Source organism: Mixophyes fleayi, chromosome 6 (assembly GCF_038048845.1).
Source record: "Mixophyes fleayi isolate aMixFle1 chromosome 6, aMixFle1.hap1, whole genome shotgun sequence".
NCBI classification, from domain to species: Eukaryota; Metazoa; Chordata; class Amphibia; order Anura; family Limnodynastidae; genus Mixophyes; species Mixophyes fleayi.
In genome coordinates, this window is record NC_134407.1 from 26,662,884 (window position 1) to 26,690,367 (window position 27,484).

Below are 27,484 nucleotides of genomic sequence, written 5' to 3' on the forward strand. Positions count from 1 at the left end.
CCATTTAACATTTTCAGATATGACCAATAAAGGCACCCTGCATCATACTTGCAGCTTATTCCTTTTCCCCTTCGGGAGATCCTGGAAGAGAGGTGACGTGTGAGTGCAGAAGGAGGCTGGGTGCTACAAATTGCGTCATTTTGGACTTGACCCTGTGACACAATTATGCAATAGTATTATTTTTGCCTCTGGACGGTTTCCAAAATGACTAGATTTGCCGCAAATCACGTCATGGAGGTCCCCATCCCGCTCACTTCACTAGGAAATGTGCAGGATGCAAAAGAATGGCTTGCTCTCTTGGGAGACCTACCTGGAATTCAGGAGTCTCCTGGACATAACTGCAAAGTGGGCAAGTGTTAGGATTCCCTGTATGAAGAGTAGTTGTGATTGAAACAGGGTGTCTTTATTTTGAACACAGGTCACACAGGTATAAACTAGGTGCAGTCAATGGTAAAGCAGCTAGTATAAGTCCATAGGAATAGGATACCAAGTTTACCAGGTTTAGCTGAGGAAGCAGGAGACACTGCATATACGGCACAATTGGAGAACTGCAAATACAGGATTACCAGGTTCAGCTGAGGAAACAGGAGACACTGAATACCAGGCAGAATGGAGAACTGTAGATACAGGATACCAGGATCTCCTGGTTTAGCAGAGAAGCAGGAGTTACTGGAGACCAGGCACAAAAGAATAGCTGCAGACAGGATCTGAAACAGTCAAGGCAGCAACCAGAGAGGACGCGATGTACTGCAAACAGAAGCAGATTGTAACAGCAAGTAGGCCTGACATTTACTGTAGCTCTATTAAAAAGTAAAGTATTACAGGTAATAAATAACAAAACGGAAACACCTGGGTAAATGAGGGAAATCTCCATATTGTAAGTAACATCGCAGCATGGTAAGGGTCATGTATAAAAATGATGCAGAGGTTTCCTATAATTATGGATAACATGGATGCAAGAGGAGTCCTCAGTAATTGAAAGAGGGGTCATTGTAGGGGCACATTTGGTAGGATGATCAGCGACAAAGACCACTCAACTGGCTAATGTTTACAAAGCAATGGTATCTAAGGTGATGTCGGCATAGAACTAGATGTCACGAATCACCCTTCGAGTTGAGTTATCAGAACCTGTTGTTGACGAGAGCTTCACCTATAGCAACCGCCATTCCCATAGAACGATGGATGTTTGACAGTACTCGATTGTCCCCAGGAGTTATTCTCACATAGGGATAGCTCAACTCAGGTAGGTAGGCACCACAGAGGACTTGACAGTGGGATGCTGAGCAGAGATACTGTATCTATGATAACTAGGATGCAGGATACTCCTGGACCAGATTAAGCAGAACACCGAGTTAGCAACAGGATGCAGTACCAACCTCCACCAGTATAACTGGTGAAACGAGGTATTGATATCACTCTAAACAGCCTGTCCCATGTTTCTCACAAAATGTGGATTATAGCATGTACATTTTATACCCCTTGCTTTTGTTCCCCAGCTGAACAGAGTACAACTGCCGTGTCTAATTACATGTAGATGAGGGGACATTGTAGCTCATTGTAAATACGTATATTGGTTATTGTATATTGTTGATGTGGCAGTGAGGTTGTTATTCATTGTCCTTAAAGTGATGCCAGGGGGGCTATGGGTAGGGATCAGGTTGCAAGATACTGGTAAGGGGGAAGGCTAATTAGTATCCATTGTTCTCACAAGACTACTCCAGACATTTTGTCTACAATCTGGCAGGGGAGGTTCTGTGGAAGCTCATCTCCACTCCCCTCTTCAACCCCCCTAGTCCAGGACTCGCCAATGTTTAACAAGGAGAGGCCCAGGGGTTTGCTCAGGGAGGGGAGGACACTGGAAATTTGACCCTACATATAAGGATCCACTCCAGGGGAGAGGGGGGTGATATTCATTCTGAGATTTGATTGATGGAAGGCGTAAGGGACTGATGATGTGGTAAACCTGTCTGGCATTTATTTACTGTTTGTACATAATAATCTAGTGATTGTTTTTATTACAATAAATGTATTGCTTTACTTTCTAACTGCATTTGCTTGAGTGACTAATAGTAACCTTAGAAGGTACTTGGTAGACTTCCCTGGCCTAGGAAGGCACCCGTGGGTGGCCAGCCAGAGTGAAGTGGGTAGAATTGGGCCAGAAAACCCTGTATCTTCACAGTTTTGGTGGCAAGAAGTGGGGTCACTCAGTTCCAGTTACTCTCTAGGTAGAGCTGCAAGGGAACTGTATAGTGATGCATTCCAGGGCTCTGCAAAGCAGTTAGCACTACAAACCAGTTGCCTCAATATCCTGAAGTTACTCCTAAAAGCTTTCTGGTAGAAAGTGTCACGAAAAAGTGTTGTGGGCTTTAGGCGAGGGAAGATGCCACCTAAGTGCCGATTTGATAAGGCGAGGCGCACCCCGTCACTGGAGAACGGAAGAAAGATTATGTAACTATTACAAGCATGCCACGGCGGTCAGGCAGCCTAGTACTGAGAGCACGGGCCGTGAGGGACAAAGCTGAAGCAGATAGGTCGAAGAGAGTAGAATAATGAGGGACAAAGCTGAAGTTGGTGGGTGGGGAAGGTGGAATTAACAGGGTTAAAGCTGAAATCAATGAACAAAACAAGACTCTTTGGGGTGTGTTCAATTGTGCCCGATGTGCCGCTGAACATCGCGGCTGCACTAATTTCCAGGTACTACAATACCTCAACATCTCGGATTTCTCTATGGGGTGCAAGGAGAAATCTGCAATGTTACATCACTGCGGAGTGTCTTCATGACCGTTCCGGAGGCACTAAACGGTTAATTGAATTTCCCCTTTAAAGCACCAACAAAGAAACACAAATCCACTCTCGTCTTGTGCAAAGCTTGGCAGGAGGGCTTTATAAAAGCTGCACAGAGCATGTGCAGGGCACAAGTCCAAGGGGGTGCAGCAGCCACCCGCTAATTGCCTCTGTGCCCTGGCTCATTGACAGCAGGCTATAGACTGCCGGCGAGCCCATGCTCTATAAAGGCTGGACATCGGAGACTCAGGTTCTGTCTCCTCCCCTTTCTTCTCTTCTTCTCTGCTTGTGATGAGAGCGTCTGCCCCCCTTCCCCTGTGAGTTTGTGTGTGTGTCAGACTCTGCTCCTGCTCCCCTCTGTGTGTGTGTGTGTGTGTGTGTACTTTCATTCATATGCTTGTGGGGACAAAAATTGAGGTCCCCATAAAGCTTCCCAAGGCGAATCAATGCAGGGGACCTTGCTGATATGCTCATCATAAAAATCTGGCATATCCTCACGAGTCACATTTGTTGGAACAAAAGTGTGCATGTGTCCAATGTGGAGGGGAGAGACTGTGAGCATCCCACCGCCAGAGGCCAGTATACCGTATAAATGTATAGCAGGAAGAGGAAGTGACTGCAGCCTGCCGGCGCTTTATACACCAAGTGGGTAAAGGCACAATCAAATCCGTCTGCTGCTGAAGGTAAAGCGGGGACAGTGAAGCATGACAGAGCCCACCGGTAGCTCTGACTATAGCCCGGATAGCAGTGGACATGAGTATGCCCCTGACACTTATGAGGAGAGAAGTTCAGACACCAGTGGTGATGCCCCGTTACCCACCGGCGCAGCAGAGTGCAGGCACCCAGAGATGGGTTCTATGTACGACCATTCTCGACCTTTTGACAGCTGTGTTTTAAACACATTGGGTCGGAGAGACGACGCAGTGTCTGTCCAAACGCTATCTAGAAACAGTGATGGCTCCAGAGCGTATAACAGAAAGCAGTGCTGCCTGTACTGTGAGAGGCCCCTCTTAATAATTGCGCAGCATATGGAGCATATTCACCACAATGAGACTGAAGTAGCCAGGGCCCTGAAATTCCCCAAGCACTTGAAAGAAATGTGCATGCAAACGGCACATCTTTGCAATAGAGGCAACTTTGCATTCTGGTCCCGTGCAAACTTCCAGACAAAAAGATGGATGCCAAAGGCTTCATGCACTGTGTAGCCTGCCAGGGCTTGTTTGTTTTTTTTTTTTGTTGTTTTTTTTTTATAGTATAGATAGGGTTTTCTTTTGCTACCATATTCATATAAACAGCTTTTTTATATAATGCCCATTATGGAGAGAAAATATAGCTAAAATACACTTCCAAAGATAGTTTTACATAATTACAGCACCCCAAAATTTACATTATACAAGGTTTAAATGTTTTTCTGCCTTATGGTATACCACATCGAACACAATTCCCACATACCTGTTGGCGCATATATTTATTGTGGGACAAAGATCAAAGTGTCTGATGTGAGATACATGTGGATTTGGATACAGACCGGATGGGGAAACAAAGGTACAATTTATTCACTGGCGGATCCGAGGAGGGGGCGATCGGAGCTATCACCCCACCTAGCAAGAGCTTGCTGTCTTCGACTGCACACTGTGTGCAGGTCCGTTCGGCAGAGAGGGACAGACAGAGAGCCCTGCCCGGCTGCTCTGATTGTGTTTTAAATACAGTCAGAGCGGCCGGGCAGCACACTCTACCTGCCGGTCTCTGCCGAATGGACATGCGCACAGTGCGCATCCGCAGACATGTCTAGCTGTCAAAAGGGGGCGGGGACTAAAACACCCCACGTTAAACAGAATTTTAGATCAATAGAAATAGAGATGCCAGGTAGCTTCAGTTATGTTTTTAGCTTAGTTTTTGAAAGACTATGTTTGAGCTGGCGAGAGGACATCCAAGATGAAATAGCAGAAAGACTTTCAGCACTGGGCCACCACAGTTGGTAACAGATCCGGAGAGGATAGATAAATAAAAGCACAGATAGAGAAGAACAAAGGTCTTTGGGCCGAGCCTTGTGGTACTCCAACTGATAGAGGCACTTCATAAAAACAGGATAATAATACATGAACAGATGAGACACTGAGCATGTCTGAAAATGTTCATTTGTGGCAACAAATTGCTGTATTGCATTTTCACTGATATTAGAAGGGAGCAAAAAAGTTTCTTATTACAGTATTTAGAACCTACATAATTGCAGAATTTGACAGTGAAGAGAAATCTCAGTTTCTGGATTATTCCTTCATGTTTCTTCATGTTCAGCAGACTTGTTTTAAACAATGCGATGAGCTTGGGCGTGGCATATTCATAATCCGATTGTGCTCACATTCTTTTATTGAATTGTATGAGTAAGAGGTATTATTATTCAATATTGATTGCATGCTGACAAATTATATTGGGATGTTATTTGTTAACTGTACGTTCTACCTTAGTCTGGCGTGGTTGACCCCTGCCTTAGAATCAACATATATATATATATATATATATATATATATATATATATATATATATATATATATATATAGTACCTCTTGTGAGACAATAAATAATATATGTCAATGGCTGTGTTTTACTGAGCTGAAAAAAACTATGTACATGAAATACCTGGAGGGTTTATGTCAGGAGGAAGGTGCTGCTCTAGCTGAGCAGGCAGTGATTGAATTACAGACAGACTTGCTTTGCAGAAATGCACAGTGTGGATTAGTTGAGTCATATTCAGGGGCGGAGCAGCAGCTCTTTGACTGAGGCCCCGTCCTATAAATGTGGGGGGAGCTGCAGCTGTCTGTAATGGAGTGGGAGCCTATAGCATACTTGCCAACTTTTCCTCGTTGGCTTCAGGGAGATCCCGAGGATGGTGGGTGTGCGGGGGCGGGGAATCATTTTGGCCCTGCCCCCTAACCGATTGTCACAATTTTGTCCAATTACAACAGGGGGCGGGGCTAAGATGGCACAATATTTGTCATCAAGCCCCGCCCCCACCACTTATCTATGCGGGAGTCTCCCGGACATTCCGGGAGAGTAGGCAACTATGCGTTAAAGAAAAGCAGCTAATGAATCTCTAGAGACTGAAGTGTCTTTTACATTTCTGTCTCCATTACTGAAGTCATGTTGTCTTACATGTCAGTCTTTGAATAAATCTTGGTCTCCATGAAAATGGCCACTTCCATAGGCATCAATACATGGACATAGGACACAATTTCTGAACTGTGTCATCATGCCACAGATGGCGAAGCCAACCACGTCTTGTACTGGCTCAGCATCAGGGAGAATGCCAGACTCTTCAGGGAGTGAGGGAGATCACCCCTATTTCAGGGAGTCTCCCTGACATTCAGGGAGAGTTGGCAAGTATGGCCTATAGATGTGGGAGGAGCTGCAGCTTTCTGTAATGGAGTGGGAGTAGAATACATACTGTATTGGTGGGTTTGTGCTGGTGACCCATTGGGTAAAGGACGTTAATCCCATTGGTTAAAATCTTCTTTCTTTTGGTTCTTATTTCATTGACACTGCCTTTGGCATATAGCCCTTGTAGGAATTAGATTCTTTAAACTCGAGCCACTGCAGCCATGTGAATGTATTGTTTGCAGATGTTATTGTATCCTCCGTGTTCATATAAACGTTGATTCTTGTATACTATACTTTTAATTTTGGGGGAGAGGAAGATTTCCAATGGACCGGTATTACTGTTTTTGCGGCATTATTTAGGTGTCTCAATTAAGACTTTCTGTATCTTCTGATAGGGAGCTTGGTCAAGTTCAGAGGTCAGAATCCCGGCTCATCTGGAACCTCACTCTCCACAATTAGTATAGCATTGTGTATGACGTCCTATTAGAAGGGTGTTCTCTTTAGCCATTCCCACCAAATACGCAGAAAACCGTCCACAGCATTGTTACATCTCCAGCAATTCTCATGGATGCCGGGGAACATTCCATGCAGGTGGCTCAGATGTCTGTACCATCTCCATACTGTGTCACTACAATAGATGTACTTGAGCTGGCATGGCAGATCTTACACCAATCGTTTTCTCTGACTACACTAATCTGGTCTCTTTCCCGTGCCTTTGTGAAGTTGGGTGTCAAACCGATTTATTAGTTAGTTTATATAATGTGGAGATAGTGTGTGCGTTACAGTAGGGGTGAGTTCTCTTCAGGAGTCTTCGTCACTGGTGGAAAAGCCCAAATATTAACAAATTTGGAAATATCTCCAGAACTCTGTGTATGTTGCTTCCCAATGTGCTTGTATGTCAGAAAACGGATGAATGTGACAGGCCAAGCAAAATGGCCGCTGAACTCCATTTTATTGTTTTTGTACTTTTATTTTGTGTATTATTAAATGCCTAGTGCCTGGAAGATCCCCTCCAAGACTGGGGCACTGTATAATTGAGGTGGCTGTACCCTGCCCCGTTTCACACGGCTCTGCTTGAAAAGGCAGAGCTGCATGCACCGAACAGTAGTGCATGCAGCATTGCCCATGTATATTATAGGGACAGTAAGAGTTGGAGAGCAGCCAAGCATTGTCTAAAATTATAGCCACGCCCCCATGCATGCTGGTCACGCCCACTGGTGGTGTGGAAACCCTCCTCTACAAATCTTGCGTTTGCCCCCGAGGACTGGAGATGCTGTTCTTCTATAGATATCCATTCTTTAATATATTTCGCTGTGGTCCACTCCAAAATTCTATTTAACATTATAGCATGGTAATAGCTAGTGATAGGTGGCAGTTGTATGTCTTCCAGGTGTTTATGCCTACACAGAATGTCTTGTCTGAAACGTTTTTTTTTTTCCTCCCCACATAAATTTCCTTACCAAACCCGTCGCATATTAAAGTCATCTGGGAGGAACCTGCAATCAACCAAATGCTATTGCAGAGAAGAAGATGTAAATTTTATTGGTTGCAGAATTTTAATAAATTAAAATCTAACCTTTATTTCAGTTTTCTAAGAGTACTCTTATCATTGTTTCCAAAATTATTAATAAAATCATTTTACAGAGAAATATAAAATCAATCTAGATAGAAAAAAATAAAATTCTAAGTGACGAGACAAATTTATTGTAGTGTTTTACAATATACCGTGGTTAGAGCGATGTGTGGGTTTCACTGTGTCTGATATTTCTCAGCAATGAAAGTATTAGTAAAATTCCCTACTTTCTTGTTATTGCGTTCTGAGCATATATAAATAGTTAATATATCATATCTGTTATGTAATCTTGTAATGCCAGTACCTCCTGTACTGGTATAATAAACTTGCCTCAGTAGGTTCCGATAATTATTGAACTAATTCAAAAGCAGAACATTATTTAGTCATTTAGTTTATAGTCACCTTAGTTAAGTTCTTTTGTTTGAACATTTATTTTTTAATAGAAGAAAACTTTTTAAGGAGGGTACCTGACCGAAATGTTATCTAATTGACGTTGTTACTGTGGATGTTATATCATAGTTGCCAACTTGTTTCCGGGAGAGGGGGTGAGACTGGAGGGTGGGAGGGGGCGGGACGAGGGCAATCGCGTCATTTTGGCTCCGCCCCCCGCGAAAACGTAATTTGCGTCGCCCCCTTCCACCCTCCAAAATGGCCTGATTCAAATGACGCGATTGACGCGATTCTCGGGGAAATCCGGGATGCGGGAGAAATGCCATCTCCCCCGGGAGACTGACTCGAATTTCGGGAGTCTCCCGGACTTTCCGGGAGAGTTGGCAAGTATGTGTTATATGTGCTAAATGAATAGTAGAATATTAAATATAATGAGTTGTGCTTTTCTTCTCTTTCCCCATGGGCTTCTGTGCACATCGAGGTTGCTCTAGTGAAAGGACGTGTTTACTGGTGAAGTGGCTGAGAAGTTATACTATAAATAGCTATTGATGGCCATTATCCCCTATAGAATAGTTAAGCAATAGTTATTTTTATAAGGATAAGGGCACTTTCAGTTACTGAGGTGACCAATCAGCTTCCTGGTCGGAGGCGCAGGTCTTGCCAACACCAGTGAATTGTCTACAGACTGCTGATGTAGGTCTTAGTATTTCTTTTTCTCCTACAGTCTATTATTTCTATTTTTATTTATAAAAAACGATAGCAAGGTCTGTTGTTTCAAATATGGCCACTAGGTGGCAGCAGATCTTTACTTTTAATAGTGTCAAGTTGAAGTGAAATAGATGACAGATCTTTGGGATGTATTTTCTGGTGTATTAATAGCGATGTGGCAGCTCAGGTACACATTAATAACAGTCTTCTCTGACCGATGGTCCCCCCCATCAGTCAGAGAAGACTTATTCATATGTATGTAGAGCTTTTGACTGGGCTGAAAGTTGTAAAGAACCTTCATGTCAAGAGTGCGTTTGAACACATGGAGGTGAATTTTTATACATTTTTAATCATGGTGTAAAAAGCCAAAGTGGTGTTATTCCATGGTTCCAAATTTTGTTAATAAGAGTGGGAACAAACTGTAAAAACTGTAAATACAAACCATTGAGCTAGCTCTGTTCTTGATTACTACTTTAAAAGCCTGTGCTGATCAGTATGGTACTGTTAGTATGTCTCACTGTAAATACAGAAACACAGTGGGCCTGATTCATCAATGTATGTATTTTGAGCGCAACCCGCGTTTAGTATTATCATCATCATCATCGCCGTTTATGTAGCGCCACTAATTCCGCAGCGCAGTACAGAGAACTCGTTCACATCAGTCCCTGCCCCATTGGGGCTTACAGTCTAAATTCCCTAACATACACACACACACACACACACACACACAGACTAGGGTCAATTTGTTAGCAGCAAACACATGTTATAGCATGCATACAAGACTGACATCACTACGGATCAGGACTTAGACTAGCCCTGACGTCCTTACTGTAAATTCAGTTCACTCCCCGACATCATAGACTGTAGTAAGTGTCCTTTGCGTACGAGGACGCAGCGGACAGAGCTGCGTTCACGGACGTATCTCCCAGTTCTGGGCATGCGCAGAGTGATTTTGTGGACGATACACACAAAATGGTCAGATACGTACCTTGATAAATCAGGCCTATTGAGTGGAGGTACAGCACATAAATGCATTGCTTGCAGATACCAAAAATGTATCGAATTAGGCGGGTATAATAAAACCCTTTACTAAAGAAGATTGACAGGTAAAGGCAAATGGCTATTAACGTTTTTGTTAAAAATGTATTATATATTAGCAAGAGGAAAATATAATTAAGTATCACATATGAAATTATAACTAAAATGTAACTCATCTCTGCTATACCCTGGTAACCACATGTATCACATGCCCTGCAAAGGATTTGTGAGCGTCCACATATGTCCTACTGGCCAACGTACTCACTGTTATTTCTGTGAAATTGCCTTTATCATTTTTTCTCCTCTGCCTTGGAAAGCACCACGGTAATAAGTGACTTTATACGCTCCTTTTTGTTAGCGCTGGTCTGTTCTTTTCTTACAACTTTCCATATATAACTGTACAATCTACCGGAAGACACAAGTTCACCACTGCTTTTACCCATCCCTTACACACACACTGGAAGCAGCCACTAATGCCTAGAGAGAGGAAGTATGTGCTAAACATGTGCTTACAGTTATTACAAAATATAAAGAACATTCAAGTGATTCAAAATGTAAACTTAAAAGAAATGCATTTAAATTAATATTCATTCAACGTGATCAGTAAACTACTTTTGTTCCCATCATATTATCCTTCACTGTGTTTCCTTCATTGTGTTTTTTTTTTGTTTTTTTTACTGAATCCATATATATTTTGATCAGCAATTGACAATGTCCTGTATCCATAATGTTTGGACACAACCACCATTCTCAGGAGGATTCTGGGAAGTCTTTTTGGTTCCAGTCGGAACTTTGGCAGAAGTATCAATATCAGGTTCTTTCCTGACTATTATGCAGAACACGACCGATTCTGAAGCGCATAGTTCAATGTGAACTTCAGGCATTAGGCTCCCAGTTGTATTGCGGGGTAGTAGATGGACGCTGAGCAGGAGGAGGAGGAGGACGGAGTGGTGCCTGTGGTCTTGTAACAGGCACTGGTGCTCTGTGGTATGAAAACATATATTGGTGTTAAAATTAAAAGTAAAATGACAATAAAGGACATAGCAACTTACAAGATTGATGCTGTCTGGTTTATGCCGTAAGAGACTGCACACACAGGCTTTGAACAATAACTTGTTAAAAATGTAGACAAAATTTTGTACTTTGTCCTCGTTTTTAATGTTACAAGCTTATTCTCAAACCTAGTGTACTGTGTGCTGTGTGCTTATTGAACATTCACATTATATTTTTCCAAGAATAAACCACTCTGCAGGCGACATTTAAATGAATGCAAGTTGAACACTTGGCAGAAAATGTGTGCGCATTCACATACTTTGTTTAAAACAATCACAGTAAAAGCGCGTTCACCAGGTTTCCTTGAAACACTGATCTAGCACCCACGTGTACAAGGCCCACATGTAGATGGAATGCAAATTTGAATGAATCTATTGTCTGAAATGGAAGTTATATTACATAGCTGGACACTACTTCTTCTGATGCTAGAAAAAGAGGATTTTAGAAATATCTGATAAGTATGAACAATCATTACATCTAACTACCTAAGAAGGTTAGTACTCAAAAGTGATACAGCTTTTCCAATGGAGATTAAGGGGCGGATTCAGTTGTCCGCGATGTTCCAAAGAATTGCGGACTCACGGTAAAAAGTAACGCTTATTTTTACACGCACCTCTATGGGGCGCCAGCAAAAATAAGAGTTACTTCTGTAAAGAAAATCCATGCGAGGTGTCTCGTGGCCGTTCTGAAGGCACCTCGTACAGATATTTTGATAATTGATTTCCCCCCCGAAATGTTGTTTATTGGGGATATATTAATGTAGCACACATAACTTATTAAGGAAATAGCTACTCTTATTTGTTAGGTGATAAGTAGTGTGTACGTGTGCTAGCGTTGAAATAGGAGAAAATTGATATGAATACTAATAGGAGTTATGGGATCAAATAAAATAAGAATGTATACATTTATAAAAATGAAACAACAATATAAGCTGAAATAAAGTAAATTAAGATGGAATAAAAACAATTCAGAAAAATGGTATTCATAAAACACACTGACCTTGATGGAAAATGATGTGATATGGTAAAAACATTAGAAAAGTTCTTGTCCTGTTAAAATAAAACAGAAAAAACACTTTAGAATTGCAGATAAAATAAATAAAAATAACAAACAGAAAAAAGACACTTTATATAGTCTTGTGTGGCTTCACATCACTGCATGAATGTTGTCTTGGTAACCTGTTTATTCTATTTGACTGTATACTGATTACTGGTGATGCTGAGCTGCAAAGTACTTGCAAATTACATTTTTACAGGGCAGACTTGGAACTGAATTTAATAAAATAGTGCTATGTACACAAATATGCTATTTTACATAGCGACCAATCAGATTTTGTAATTTTTCTACTGCAATTTAGAAAATAAAAGCAAATGTATAATTGGTTGCTGTGAGTGTTCATAGCACCATACAGCCATTTTATTAAACAGGTCCCTATGTCTTTACTGTCTAAACTCACACATCCAAAAATGTTGTGATTGTGATCATCATCATCACCAAATATTTATATAGCGCCACCAATTCTGCAGCGCTGTACGGAGAATATTTGTCATTCACATCAGTCCCTGCCCCATTGGAGCTCATCAGTCCCTGCCCCATTGGAGCTCATCAGTCCCTGCCCCATTGGAGCTCACAGCCTAAATTTCCTGACACACACACACACACTAATATTCATTTTGTCAGCAGCCAAGTAACCTACCAGTATGTTTTTGGATTGTGGGAGGAAACCGGAGCACCCGGAGGAAACCTACGAGGAGAACATTCAAACTCCACACAGCTAAGACCATGGTTGGGAATTGAACCCAAGGCCTTAGTGCTGTGATATAATCATATTCAATAGGATAATAAAATGACCTACATATAAGGTGCACACAAACATCGTAAGATAATTCAAAGTCTGATAATTTTGCTCGCCCTGTAATTGAAAACAATTTCCAGCACCAGAACCTTTAAAAGCTTTAAAACATCTCTATTGTTGGGGCTACAAGTTAACCATGTGTATATAAAGATGTTTGCAATGTTTCAACTGGAATACAGTTTCTTTTGCAAGCAGTATGTACCCTACCTCACCAAGGGAACAAATGGTGTTTACATAGTGTGACAAAGTCTTATGACAATGAACCAATTTCATACAGGTATAACAATGACATAGCTACAAGGTGTCACTGGCTATCCAAGATGACCAGATTTGTGTGATTACACATTCACTCTTTAGGTAAACAAAAAATAGGTCATACAACTAAGGCCACGAGGATAGACAATTGCTACGGTATTAATCCAAAATACCCAACAGGTAACATTTTCTCTCCACCCTTTTTAATGTCTTGGAATTGATTTCAAAATCTGACATTTAAGTTGGTCCTATTCCGCAACTGGGCCATCAATATAGATCTCACATGATTTCCTCCTCATATAAAAGACAACAAGGGCACTTCTTATAATAACTTACAAAATATGAAAACAGTCGTCTTACAGGAATTGGGGTATCTTTAAAGGGTGATAAACATACTCTCTATGTAACACATTACTGCGTTGGTTACAGCCCACAGTATTATTTTTTGGAGGATAATCTGAGCTCTCTCGTGTTACGATTAGAACCAACAGCTGCATGGATCAACCTGTCGCAGGGGTATCTGGTGACGGCCCTGGGATTATCCAGAACCAATTACTGGTGACATTGTGGTTCTACATCTGGACTTATCGTGACCGGTGACAATGCTTCTCTCCAGCAGAAAGACGAGCGTCCTAGTAAGACAAGATTCGGAAGGGCCTGGCAGACGATCAGACTGATTTAGTGGGGTCCCTTGGAGGGTGACGTTTCAACTGATTATTTAGAGAGCGCTTCCAGGGAACTATCTCTGCGTCACTCAAAAACAACGAGGACCAGAAGGGGCGGCGAGAAGAGGTCCCATAAAACAACATAAACCAAAGTAATTGTGATGTTCTTACACAATGTTTCTACATTGATATTATTATAAACATCACATCACTGGGCGTCAGTCTGTCAGAGTGTTTAGATAGAGCACTGGCTATTGTGTATGTGTATAGTATGATATATATATATATATATATATATATATATATATATATATATATATATATTTCAATATATATACTACAGAGATCATTCTGAACTATTATTTCTTTCTATTTAGTGGAGGAAAAACAGGGCGCTATTGCTGTTTGACTCAATTATATTTATTTCATTTAAACGCCCAACTTTTTCTAGTGAAAGAAACAATCACGTGAGGGTCAGTATTAGTTACATATTTATGTTGGAGGCAAAAAACAGGGTTTTGACTGTGAGCAGCATCCACCAAAAAACAACTCTTTCTTTTAAAATCTTTTCCCTTTTCTACTCAAAGTAATTTTAGATTCAGTGAGGGGCAGAGGGACAGTCTCAGTGACCCCTTTATTAGGCGGGCAAAAAAACAGGGCTAATTTTAGCCAGCCAGCTCGCTGCAGACTTTGGCTGAAATTGGTGAAAATTGTGTGAAGAGATCATTAGAAAATAAACTGTAAATGAATGTTAATGAATAGTAATATAGGAGCAAAAACAGCTAAAAACCTCACATCATCTTACCTATTTTTCACAATTTTTAACTAAATGTTGATGATGAAATCCAGATCCAAAACCTTTCAGGATTTTTGGGCATAACCAGTAAAAAATCCAAAACACGAAGATGTTTTAGAACCAAAACCACATCTAAAACACGAGGGTCTGTGCCCATCTCTAATTAAAACATGTCTATTATGATGTATAGATGGTACCTGGGTCCTTGGTATGTTACCAGCAGCACTGCGATTTACATTGTTGTTTTGCGTTTGTCTTTGATTGTTTCCACCTCTGTGAACAAAAATGAGATTATTAAAAATCAAAGTAAAAAAAGAAAAGGAACCAATATGAAACATGGATTAACTGCACCAACAAGATAAACACTGATAATACTGCTGAGATTATCATTATCATTGGTGGGGTTGTATATTTCACAGGCAGGAAGGATTATCGATCAACAATCAAATAAAACCAAGACTTTCTACTGTGAGTAACTTATCTAAGAAAGGATTCTGCATCAATCTGACTGGTTGACAGCAACTGAAGTATGCAGTTCAATAACTGTGCAGCCAATCAGCACCTTTCATAAGTCCACCCCCAGATTTGAAATTCACCTAGAAGCCTCTTAGGACAAGGATGCATGGAATCCTAAGCACTATTAGCTCAGCAACAGTGGTTATAGTGGAAACAACAACACCATGCTCCAATGTCCCTGCAGTCTCAACTGCTACCACCGTATAGTAACGGCTGCTTGCACCAGAAGATACAAGGAGCATTATAAGTCACTTTGTAGAACTCCCATGGGAACGTTTCCTCTATCTAGTAAACAGGCATCCTCCGATTTAAAGCCGCTTTAAAAAAGCCATCGCCGCTTTAAAAATTTTCAATGCAAAGTCGCAGATTTCCGGTGAGTTGAAAAAATCGGAGGATGATACATTTACCCCTAGATGTTTAATAACAAGTTACTAGACATACCCACGTCTTCTCTTCTTTCTGCAAAACCTTCGTCTGATTGCATCACGCTTTATCCACATCACAACTATAAGAATGAGGATTGGCACGACTAGCAGAAAAAAGACCAGCAGTCCATCCCGTAAGGAAGTGTCTAGAAGACATAACAAATAAAATGATAAGAGAATGGCAAATAATAAGGGGAACACCCAAAACAAGTCATGTTGCATGATGCCTTTCAGTAGCCATGTGCGGAATGAGGCAACCTTTTCCTCTATAGTTACTGTGGGACTACAAGTCCCAGCAAGCATTGCCAATTCTTTGGCTCTACAGCTGTGGTGGAACTGTAAGTCCCAGCATGCTGTGCCAACCCCAAAATCTCCAGGTGTTGCAGAACTACATCCCAGCCCAAGACTGTTATAAGATATAGATAGTTACTAGACAGGTGAGGTGGAAATGTGTTACAGGGAAGGGGTGGGAGAGAAATGGGTTGCAGAGGTGAGGGAAGCCAAATGTGTTACAGGGGAGGGGCCCTATGTAACGTGACCATGCCTCCTATTGACACCAATTATAGATTTCTATGCAATTTAAGTTTGAGCCCCTTCAATTAACTACAGTCTTCCAATGTGGCTCTTGAACCAATGAAAGGTTGTGAACTCCCAAAATGGGTGCAGTGCTGCAAAATGAACAAATGCTGCGATAGGGGTGCAAACATTAGTCTCATGATGGTTTATGTCATACAGTGGGAATGAGAAAAGCAGCATGTTATAAATGGGGGCTTGGATGTAGTAGGGACATTTCCCCATTTCTACTTACCAATGTGTGTTGGGCCACTATCGATACTTCCACCGTAGCCCGACTTGTCACAGTATGGGGGGGCCCAGCCATTGTAGCAGTTACAGTTACCATTGTTATTGCACACCTGATGTGAAATAATGCGGCCAGAATGTCAATGAGCATAAATGGTAATTGAAATAATGCTGCAACCCAGCGTACACACCCACATATATACATGACACTGCCAGTGACTCCAATTAAAGCATGTAAGACCAATCTTTATTACTATTTTTAAAATGTTTTAAGGAAAATGTTCTAATTTCCTGCTGAATGCAAAGAAAAGGGAGGCAGAAATCAGGAGTTATGCTCGGGCAAGGAATGAAACAATGTATAATATTCACCACAGAAAGAATCTGCTCAAAAGACTCCAGTATGAATGAGCAAACATGCAAGTGCTATACTATAATCAGATGCATTTTGTGCCTTCCAGTTGTGGCAGAGGAGACATGAAAACACACTAAAGTGTCATATGTAATCAAGACAGGGCTTGGTTCAGAGGGGAACATAAGTGTAACTTGAGATTGATAGCGTTGCATGCAAGTGTGTGCCTTTGCACGCTGTATTCAGTGTTAAAGTTGCCTCCAGGTCTGAACGAGGAACAGATGCGTTCATTTGACAACAGACAAACCCCTCAGACATTTACACCCAACTTGCGAACATTATTTTATATGTTCTGAATGCAGTTGCTCTGAAGCATCATTTAAACTTGTAACTTTACTAATACAGCAGGAATAATTTCCCGACATGCTACATGCAAATCGTAATGTATGACCGAGCGATTACTAAAGTCTCAATAATTGTCTGTGAATCAATCACAAACCTAAGTACAAGCAGTTTTCTAGTTGAGGTGTTTGTCATCATCATCTTTATCATCCGCTACTTACCCCTGCCACTGAGCACCCACAAATAAAACCGCGTTTTCAGTCATACCTGTGACTACGTCCCAGTCTGAATTCTTACGCAATTGCTCGCACAATCCCTTACTGTTCATTGTCTACGTTAAAACACCCCCGAATAGTCGCAGTTGTGAACGTTCACTGTCTGAGCACGCGCAGTGTGAAAAACTCAACAATGCGCTACACAAACTGGCGTATGTCTCTATATGAGAATCAGGCCCTTATTGGTCGGAATTTACTTTCAAACTCCTCCCAACTGTTAGTTTGGAAATGCATCGGGTGCAGAGTCCATTTTACTAATTGGAGGGGGGTTGGGGGTTCAGTTGAAAAGAAAAAGATCACAACAGCACTTAACAAACAGGAGCCATCTGTGCTAAATGAGACAGAAGAGGGAGCTTATTATTAGAGATGAGCGGGCTCGGATTCCGCTAATCCGAGCCCACCCGAACAGTGCGGATCCGAACGGGATCCGAGCACTGTTCGGATATTTCCGGCAGGCAAAAAATTGAAAACGAGGCTCTGTCGACCAAGTCTCGCGTCGAATCTCGCGAGGGGTGGGAGGGAGGGCCCAGAACAATTCCATCTTGTACCTCTTTTTTTGGCATTATGTGCTCAAGTTACCTCGGTGCAACCTTTTGGCCTAAAAACAATATTGTGAGGTGTTCAGAATAGACTGGAAATTAGTGGAAATGATTGTTATTGAATGTTATTGAGGTTAATAATAGCGTAGGAGTGGAAAAAAAAAACCACAAAACTGTTTTTTAGCACTTTTTATGCTTTTTTAAAAATAAATCAGAACCAAAACCTTTCGTCGGATGTTTTGGCAAAACAAATCAGAACCCAAAACCTCAAGCTAATCAGAACCCAAAACCCAAAATACTAAAAGTGGCCAGTGCACACCCTTACTTATTATACAGTACAGACAAGGGACTACTCACCCCGTGGTCATTGCACTTTCCTTTGATATCACAGTCGAATCCCAAATTAGTGGCATTCATGCACTGATAATTTACACAGGCCTGTCCGGAAACAACATTCAGTCATTTACACAATTGGTGAAAACAATCCTAATATCAACCACTTTTAAAATTGATGCAACAGCTAATAAATTCTATTGTTATCATTTACATAGCTAGATGTTCTCTGTTAGTGTTGCAAAGCTTCTGCCAATTGCCTGGGAACCTATTGTTAACCTTGGCTGGCTCAGGTTTAACTGCAGTGCTAAAACCTTTTTCCCCGGAGATCACATCATCAAGGCCCCCCTCCTGCAGGCTGTGGGAGAATGACCTGCTTATCTGGAAGAACTACCCGGAATTCAGGAGTATCCCAGACATTCCGAGAGGTTGGGCCCATATACACAAAAGTTGACTTTTGCTGACCAGTGCTAAATTCAATAGTTTAGAGGTGGTACATGAACTGAGCCAATCATCAAGTGTGAATTTTATTTCTAATATATATATATATATATATATATATATATATATATATATATATATATATATATATATATATATATATATATACACACACACACACACACACACACACACACACACACACACACACATGGCATTTACTACCTTGCCTTCTGCACATCCAGTTCCCATATGTACAAGTCCAGGGTCAGGTACATCGGTGCCCAGATCAAAGTCTGCACTAATGCATTGCACTCCATTAAGGTTTTTTATATTCAAGCTGGCTGGCATACTTGTATTAATGTTTCCTTGACACTGTATTTTCCCGCAAAGACTGTTACTGTAAGCAGAAGAATTCAGAACAAAAATAACAATTACATGAACTATAGAAGTTCTGATCATCATACCATACATTAGAAAGACATTTTTGGTTAGTGTTCTCTGATAAAGTTAATAGACAGTGAAATTATCCGTCTTAAGTCATTTCAGTAAATCTGCTTAACTAAAACATCCAGATAATTTCTTGCAACGTTTTGTTCTTATTTTACAGCAATATAGCCGTTTTGGAGGGCGTGATGCGTGATTGTAAATCTAGTGGGTATTGCAGTAATGCAGAGGTACAAATTCAATTGTTTTTGGGAATCATGTGACAGTGTGTATGCCCAGTAGGGGCAATGCATTGGGAAAACAGAACAGTGGTCTCAGAGATGTCACTAGTTGTGGAACACACATATTAAATGTGAGACAAATGTAGATGAAAGTAGGACAAGCCTTGTTGCTGTTGTAAAGCTACACAGTAGGGAAAGCAAAGACGTTTCCATGACAACGCTCGTTAGTCTGTCCGTACCATAGATATGACAGGTCTATGACTAAGTAGTAATAAAGAACGCAGAAAGCTGTGCCACATAATATATAATACAAAAGTAGTGGCAAGTTTGTCACTACTTTTGTATTATATATTATGTGGAGCGCCTTTCTTTATTATTATTATTATTATTATTATTATAGTCTTATAGGGATTGGCACCCCTCTGATTGGTTGTGACATATTCTATTTCAATTATTTATTTACTTATCTCATTTAAGCACATAAGAGTCAAGTTGTTTTACATCTATGACTAAATAAGCTGTTTCTGACTAATACACTAATACGGAAAGAGTCTATTTTGTACTAAACACAACTGGTCTCATTTCTGAAAAGCACTAGTGTAAAACCCTTTATAACAGACCCTGCTCCATGAGCCAATTGCGTAGTAGATGGCTTTCATGGGGTGGGGGTTTGTATCGGTGAAATTGTCAGTAGAGAGGATAGCAAGGGACAGAACATCACATTCGATGAGGGTTTGCGAATATTTGACTTGTAAGAAAACTGGTCAAGAGCCTCTGCAAATCCCTTGACCATTATACACTATTGAGGTACCAGAGACCTACTGAATGCATACAAACTGCAACAAATATACTCAAACTGTACATGCGTTGCACATTTCAAAAGTGGACACACACACAGGGTTTGATAAACTTTTATAAACACCTTAGTGTAAGATATCTAAATAGTGGCTGTGCTACATTACTTGATGCTGTGACAGGTGGACTTATTGTGCCACCCTGTTGGTCTACCAGCTTTTAGTGGCGACTCCCATTGGTGCTGCTTGTTCACCAGTCACTCACTGACTGTGAGGGTCAACTGCACCCCTATATAGTGCCCCCATTTGTTGGATGGTATCGCTGCCACCACCACCTTGAAGGACTCCATGGCAGCCCTGACAGATGGGTTAATTCTATACTCAGCTGAGAATAGACAGGAAAGAAAGCACCTCTGAGATTATAATCCTCCACTTCTTCAGTATTTTTGAGTTACTTCCCAAACTGCTTCTGAAAGATATAATACACAAGAAGGATGGGACTATTAGGGCTGCCATTGAGTCCTTCAAGGAAACAAAATGAATAGGTAAACATAATTTGTTTCCTCTTCAGACTCCCTGGCAGCCCTGATACATGGGATGTATTCAAGCAGTAATAATATAGGGTGGATCAATTATTAGTGACACCATATTGAATGCAAAGAAATTCTTATTGATCTCGGGTTCCTCCTTCCAAACTGAGCTTCAGTTACAGGTGTCAGATGCACCATATAACATTTTGTAAAGACGTAAATTTTATTTGAAGAGACTTGTCCCTTCGAGTCTGAGAAGTTGCCACTGCTCTCATTGAATGTGGGCAGTGGCTCATGGATCCATCTTTTCATGGAGCATGCCGCTATCATGTTCCAGTAGGTAAAACACAGCTGGTCAGTTTTTCTGGGTAACTTTGTTGTTTAAATACATATGGAGATTGCTCTCACCACATCCAGTGCATTCAGATGATCCACCTCTTCATTCTCTGCATGTGAGCAGAATGTTGGTAATGCAAACACTTGATCTACATAGAAATCAGACACTACCTTAAGCAGAAAACATATATTTGTCTTAATATCACTTTATCTGGAAAAATATTCAGAAATGCATGTATTTCTCCTATTCGTCTAGCAGTTGTAATTGTCTCCAGGAAAAATACTTTTAGGGCGATACATTTGAGGGGAGTTTCTTGTAAAGGCTCAAAGGGATTTGACACGAATGAGTCCAGTAGGACAATAAGATCCCATGGTATAGTGTATAGTGTATGGTAACCTTTGTTTAAACCTGACTGCATAAAATCCACTACTTGTGGAATATTTGCTGAAATTGGTCTAATTGATCTTTGCACCAGCAGATAAATGTTTTTCCAAATTCTGTAAAAAAATCATTGAATAATTTTGTAAACTATTGCAATTATAAACGTGGGTGCTTTTAATTTAATGTCTGTCTAGTGGGGGTTAGAGTGGCCTAGTGTTTTAAAAAATTCTCCGCTTTCATGGAGGTGAATAATAACTATCTCTTTTCCAAACAGGACCCCTACATTCCAGGATCCGGCTAGCTAGCAACTGACCTGAAGACACCATCAGTAGCACCAGGTAGTCAAAGCTACAGAACAGGTAGGAGATCGCAGTTTGGGGAAAGGGAGGGGGGGGGGTGGATTCTTGTTGTTTTTTTCTGTACTGGGTCCCACAATTTCTGATGGTGGCCCTGCTTGTGGTTGACGTGTATCCTTCCTAATTTGGGGAGTGCAATCCAAATTTAGTGGTTCTGAATAATCAGCATGTAAAGTAATGTGTCTTGCTGACCTTCTTTTTCCCAACAGGCTTCATAAGGGTACTAAATGAACAAAATAACTCACTATCTAAGGCTGGGTACACACTAGAGATTTTTCACCCGCTTATCTAACCAATCACATGATAAATGACCGTTCGGCCCAATATCACATTAGTGTGTACGCTCCAACAATGAACTATTATCGTTCCAAAGAACATTGTATCGTTTGATTTGATTTTATAAACGGCCTAAAAATCTTGGTCAACGATGGAACAATGTTGTTCCAATTCTGCAGTGTGTATGCACTCAGGACCGGCAGTGTCCATATATCTCTATGGAATGTGCAGTGTCACGATCTTTCCAGACAATGGTTTTGACAGATGAAGAGCACAGATCTAACGGTAAATTGTGTAAAACGTCAATAGCGTGTACACAGCAATCGGCATGCTAATCAGGACTATCAGTCGTTGGTAAAATATCGCATCGGGAGAAATTTTCTGTAGTGTGTACCCAGCCTAACTCTTTCTAAAGGTCACATAAGAGCACAGTAACCAATGGGCTTACCTTGGTTCAATGCCTTTCAGACCCTTTGGGGCAGGCTCCAGTCCATTTCTCTTACTGATGTGCAGCATAAATCACATTGAACTCCACTTACTTCGGAGTGAAGACCCAAAAATATCGTCTGTGTTGCTTCTTATGATGCGGCTTAAACCCTGAGGATTGCCCTTGCTCTCTTTAACGGAATGGTATGGTATGTGGTGGTCCTGGGGAGCCGCTCCCTGCTTTGGGTACCAACCGTCTGCAGTGCTATCCTTCTCCGGGCATACAGGTAAGTCCCATTGCAAAAAAAACATACTCACTGCAGGGGCAAACGCAGGATTTGTAGAGGGGTTTCCATGCTACGCCGCCAGTGGGCGTAGCTAGCATGCATGGGGGCGTGACTATAATTTTAGACAGTGCTTGGCTGCTCTCCAACTCTTCCTATACACATCATATACACGGGGCAAGCCACCTCAAGCATACAGTGCCCCATGCTGAGAGGGGGTTTCCAGACACTTGGAACCCCCCCCCCCTCGGTTTGTCTATGCACTACACTCACTCTGCCTACTCAGCTGGACAGGAGATAGGACAAAATACACTGAGGGAGAGGAGGAGCTACATTATGTAGGCTCAGAGGTGTTTTCTCTCCTGGATAATCTGAGTAGGGAATTAACCCATTTGTCATGGCTGCCACTGAGTTCAGAGAGGAAATATAAATATAGCGTGCCCATATTCTGTAGGGGTGGGGTGACCCAGCCACAATTTCTTTGGCAAGTGTCTACATTCTTGCATATATGCAAAACGCCTGATAACATATAGATTAAATGATGCTGTAAATCCAGAAAGCAAATTGTGCAACCACACAGCTGACACTTCCAAATAACTGATTTTGTCGACCGGTAGAGAAAATGATCTTTCTCTTTTAAGTTTTTAGGAGATTCATGTTACTGTAGTTATTTTGTAAAATTTTATTTAAATGCAAAACCAGGAATGACCAATCATTTATGTAGACATCTACTTACGCAATTGAGCATTTCTGGTACGCTCCCGACACTGTCCCACAGTTCCCATATCGATCCCCATTGAGATTTACAACTTGAAAACATTCATCAATGGCTTTTCTGCTACCTATGTCAGAAGACATTCACATAAGTAACATTAATGCTGTTTTGTAATATACCAATTAAAGCAAAACTAATCCCAAAATGATACTTTTACAAGTTGGAGTGTGAACAGTACTTTCATCATTTTTAAATAAGCAACTGGGTCATCAAGCCCTCCCCATACTTCCTTATAGGTCCCAGGAAGGTAAAACAGTTAAAGGATTCTATGCAACTTGTCTTGTTATTTTGGATTCTTCAGGAGTTACAGATTTTGGTTGGAAAAAAGTGGACTGTCCTGGAAAAACCAGGACACATGGAATGATCAGCATTACTATGACTTTCCACTGGAGTTCTGTTAAAAAGTTAAGTGTGGTGGAATATTTCCTTCACCGACTTCATAAAGACTGTGAAATAAAGGGCACTCGCTCCCGAGACAAGCTTCTCAGGTTACTGGCTACACTGCTCACGCGTCAATTATATGTACTGTGTATATGAGTCAGTCCGACTACTAGGTTATCTGCTATAGTGTGCTTGTGCATAGTATAAAGCAGGCCTGGCCAACCTGTGGTCTCCAGGTGATGTGAAACTACAAGCCCCAGAATGCTTTGCCAATATATAGCCAGCAAGGTATGCTGGTACTTATAGTTTCACCTGGGTAGTCACAAGTGGAATAGGACTGGTATATAGTGATATATATATGTCTAACAAAGAGCAGAAAAAAATATATTTCTGGGTAAACTGGAAAATTGTGTTTGATATTTTATCTTACCTGTTAAAGGGTATTGTACTATAAATATGTAATGTAGAAATGTATATGTTCTGTTTGGGTAGTGTTTAATCTACTAAGAGTCCAGTCACTAATTAATAGACCAGTGCTCATAATGGTTTACTAAGATATATGAACGTTCAATACTTTTCATATTACTAGGGCCAATAGGGCAAATTAATAAAAAATTATTTATTATACTGCACAATAGTTCTATTTCTAATCTCAAATGCTTTGATTTATAATGCATTTCCAATATGTGATTAAGTGTTTATTTGCAATTTATATTTATTTTTGCTATTTTTTAAAGCCCGTTTACAGGCTATAAAGATAATATAAATAAACTACAAACCAAATATAAAGTAACCACTATTTGTCTACTTGATGCCCAATTTTTCTCTTTCTGATTAACAGTATAGAGGACATTGCAAACCCTTATTCCCAAATTCTGTACTCTGTAGGCATTAGATAAATTTAGTTTAGTCAGATGAACTACTTAGGAGAAGAGAATACATCAGCGGAGGCTCCATTGTAACATGATTCAGTTTCTAATCTATTATGAGGAAAAGTTTAATATAAGCACAACTGGAAAAAAGATGGACTTACCTGGGCCAAAAATGGCTTGACACTGTGCATTGTAGTTCTGACACACCCCACCGTAGCAATAAGACTGGGAGTTGTTGCAAGGGTAACCGTCCATTATATACACATCAATGGGGCACAGGCCATGGGACCCATTGCAGTACTCTGGCAAGTCGCATATGTTTGCATCAGGGCGACAAATTGTGCCTCCGACCTTAAACTACAATTATAAACAATGAATCAGTAGATTATTTCTTTAAAACATTTTTTTTTTTTTTTTTTAAATCCTGCAGAATATTTTAATTGGTCGTCCCGCCCCAGAAGGTCTGTTATCTCCAATCTATCCTTAACCCCCCGAGACCCAAGGTGTTTTTGGTGGTTTACACCTCTATGACCAGACCTCCTTTCATGGTTCAGTGTACTTTTTAATTACTTAATCAAGCTAAGCATTTCATAGGGGTTTCTTTTTTGAAGCATGCTGAAAATGTATTTTAGGTCCATTAGTTAGAGAAAAAGAGAAAAATCACAAACAATACACTTTTCCATAAATATTCCCATGGTTGATTTCACAAACTGTGCTTAATACCGTCCTAGAACATGTAAATGTTGAATTCTCTGGATAAGTAATCTGTGTACTATTAATCAAGACAGTTGTGTGTCTTAGCAATTATTTTTCACTATTTATTCTTTTGAACCACTGCAGAATTTCAGGATTCATAAAAGCATACATGCCAATTTTCTAGACTTCTCACCATGCCCCATGCTGAGAGGGCACATGGTGAGAGAAGTCATGTGACAGGGGGTAGGAGGGGGCGTGGTGACGTTGTTGCATCACCATAGCCCCGCCCCCACTATAAAATGCCGAATTTCACAGCAGTGAATAGTGGGACAGGGCTTAATGACATGATTAAGCCACGCCCCCACCATTCAATGACGTGAATTTCGTAGAATCCGGGAGGTTTGCCTACTCTTCCGGGAGGACTCCCCGAAATTCGTGAGCCTCCCGTGAATTTCAGGAGAGTGGGCAAGTATGCATAAAAGATTCAATTAGAATGTCCTTCATCATGTTATATTGCGTCACAATGCGTGATAGGGTTTAAAGGGTCCTAGGGACCTAGTGCACCCCAAGATAAGAAAAGTGGAAGTCCTGTCTACCTTCCTAATAAGTGAGATAATCACCCCTGCCATAGCCTGATTCTCCAGCTATAGCTTAAAAAATCTTAAATATAATCGCATTGTCATGCGGAGCTGTCATCTCTTATCCAATCAGCTGCCATTCTACAACCTTACACAGAAGGGAAATGTATGTTATCTGATTATTTATATGACAGTAGTGATCGTGCCTTTTTAAAATGTCTTTCTTTTGAAAATTCTAAAACTAAACTGTTCCTGTATATGTCATGTAAACCTTTACTAAAAGAAAAATAATGTAGCGTTTTTAAATCACTTGGCTTTAAATTGCACATTCCCAGCTCATTTTGAAAACCAGGACTACAGATCACAAGTATATGTGAAACAAATAACATGATCTAAGCTCTAAGGAGCAAGGCAGTCTGTGTAACCTTTACAGATTGTACTAAGCTAAGTAAATTGTTGGCACTTTATAAAAACTGAATAATAATCTTTCAATTACATGAGTCAGGAGAGGCTTTTACCTTGCAATTGTCACAACACAATCCTTGGGCACACTGAGATCCACTAGTTAGCGTGCAGGTAGCAGCATTGCAACATGGGTTCGTGCATTGCTACAAGAAAGCAGACACATTTGCATATTCCATAAGTTTATTTCTGCAATGCACTTACATCAATCTATGAGACTCAAAGGGTTTCTAAGCACAACACATTTTGTTTTCCATGTTTAAACCAAAAGTAGACAACTTGTAGTGCTCCAGCTGCTGTAGATCATAATTCCCAGCATACCTTGCCAGTCCCTTTAACAACAACTGGAGCGACATAGTTAGTCTGATAGGCAAATATATTAAACGGTTGTAGTATGATGGGATATGATAAGTGATTACATTTGAGGAACGTAGAACCATCCAAATGAATTAATCCTTATGCTAAAATGTCACAATTCAGGACATGCGCTGGCAACAACTATATTTTTGTTATATATATATATATATATATATATATATAAATATATATATACACACATACAGGGCTTTTGTATTGGCATGCAGCTGGTACCATGCATAACATGGGATTAATCGAGCACATGGTTATATCTTCTCTGGTTTGATTGCACAATATTGCCTTGTATTGTATTAGCAATGCTCTATCCGGCCCATATAAGGCCTTTTGGGTGTGGTTTACAAGAAAGCCCTTGCTAGATGTAAGCCCCTGTACCAGGAAGGTTACTGGGTCTGATTTTAACTGCATTTGAATGGTGTTTGAAGCTTATAGGTCAGTGTAGGTCCTGCATATAATGAGGTGGCCTTGACGCTGGGATGCAGGCTTAAATGTTTTGTTCAAAATATGAACCAATACCTCATGTTTCCATTTTGGTAGATACATACAGATATACAGTGTTAAGGACAAGCGCCGACAACATATGTCTTTTTGTGTTAAAATTTGACAATTATTAAAATGATTAAAAAGCATAATATTCAATGGACAGGGATTGTATGTTCTAGACCAGTTTCTCAAACTTTTTGTATCATGTACCCTTTTATGACAGTAAATATTTACCAATTACACCCTATTATGATTCACATTGTTCCAAGTACTCCCACAATGATTATAAAGACCTTT

At 40.6% G+C, this 27,484-nt stretch overlaps 1 protein-coding gene across 1 annotated transcript in view; it reads right to left on the reverse strand.

Moving 5' to 3' along the window:
- Positions 1-9,947: 9,947 nt before the first annotated feature.
- LOC142160950 (disintegrin and metalloproteinase domain-containing protein 9-like) overlaps positions 9,948-27,484 on the reverse strand; it is a 60,078-nt gene continuing 42,541 nt past the window's right edge. The window contains exons 13-22 of the mRNA XM_075216089.1: positions 26,386-26,475; positions 24,755-24,950; positions 23,302-23,407; positions 18,739-18,913; positions 18,097-18,177; positions 16,242-16,347; positions 15,450-15,579; positions 14,690-14,765; positions 11,921-11,970; positions 9,948-10,850 (exon numbers count right to left, since the gene is read on the reverse strand). Coding sequence (XP_075072190.1) covers positions 10,745-10,850; positions 11,921-11,970; positions 14,690-14,765; positions 15,450-15,579; positions 16,242-16,347; positions 18,097-18,177; positions 18,739-18,913; positions 23,302-23,407; positions 24,755-24,950; positions 26,386-26,475 — 1,116 coding nt within the window. The 3' untranslated portion in view covers positions 9,948-10,744. The remainder of the gene's footprint in view (positions 10,851-11,920; positions 11,971-14,689; positions 14,766-15,449; positions 15,580-16,241; positions 16,348-18,096; positions 18,178-18,738; positions 18,914-23,301; positions 23,408-24,754; positions 24,951-26,385; positions 26,476-27,484) is intronic.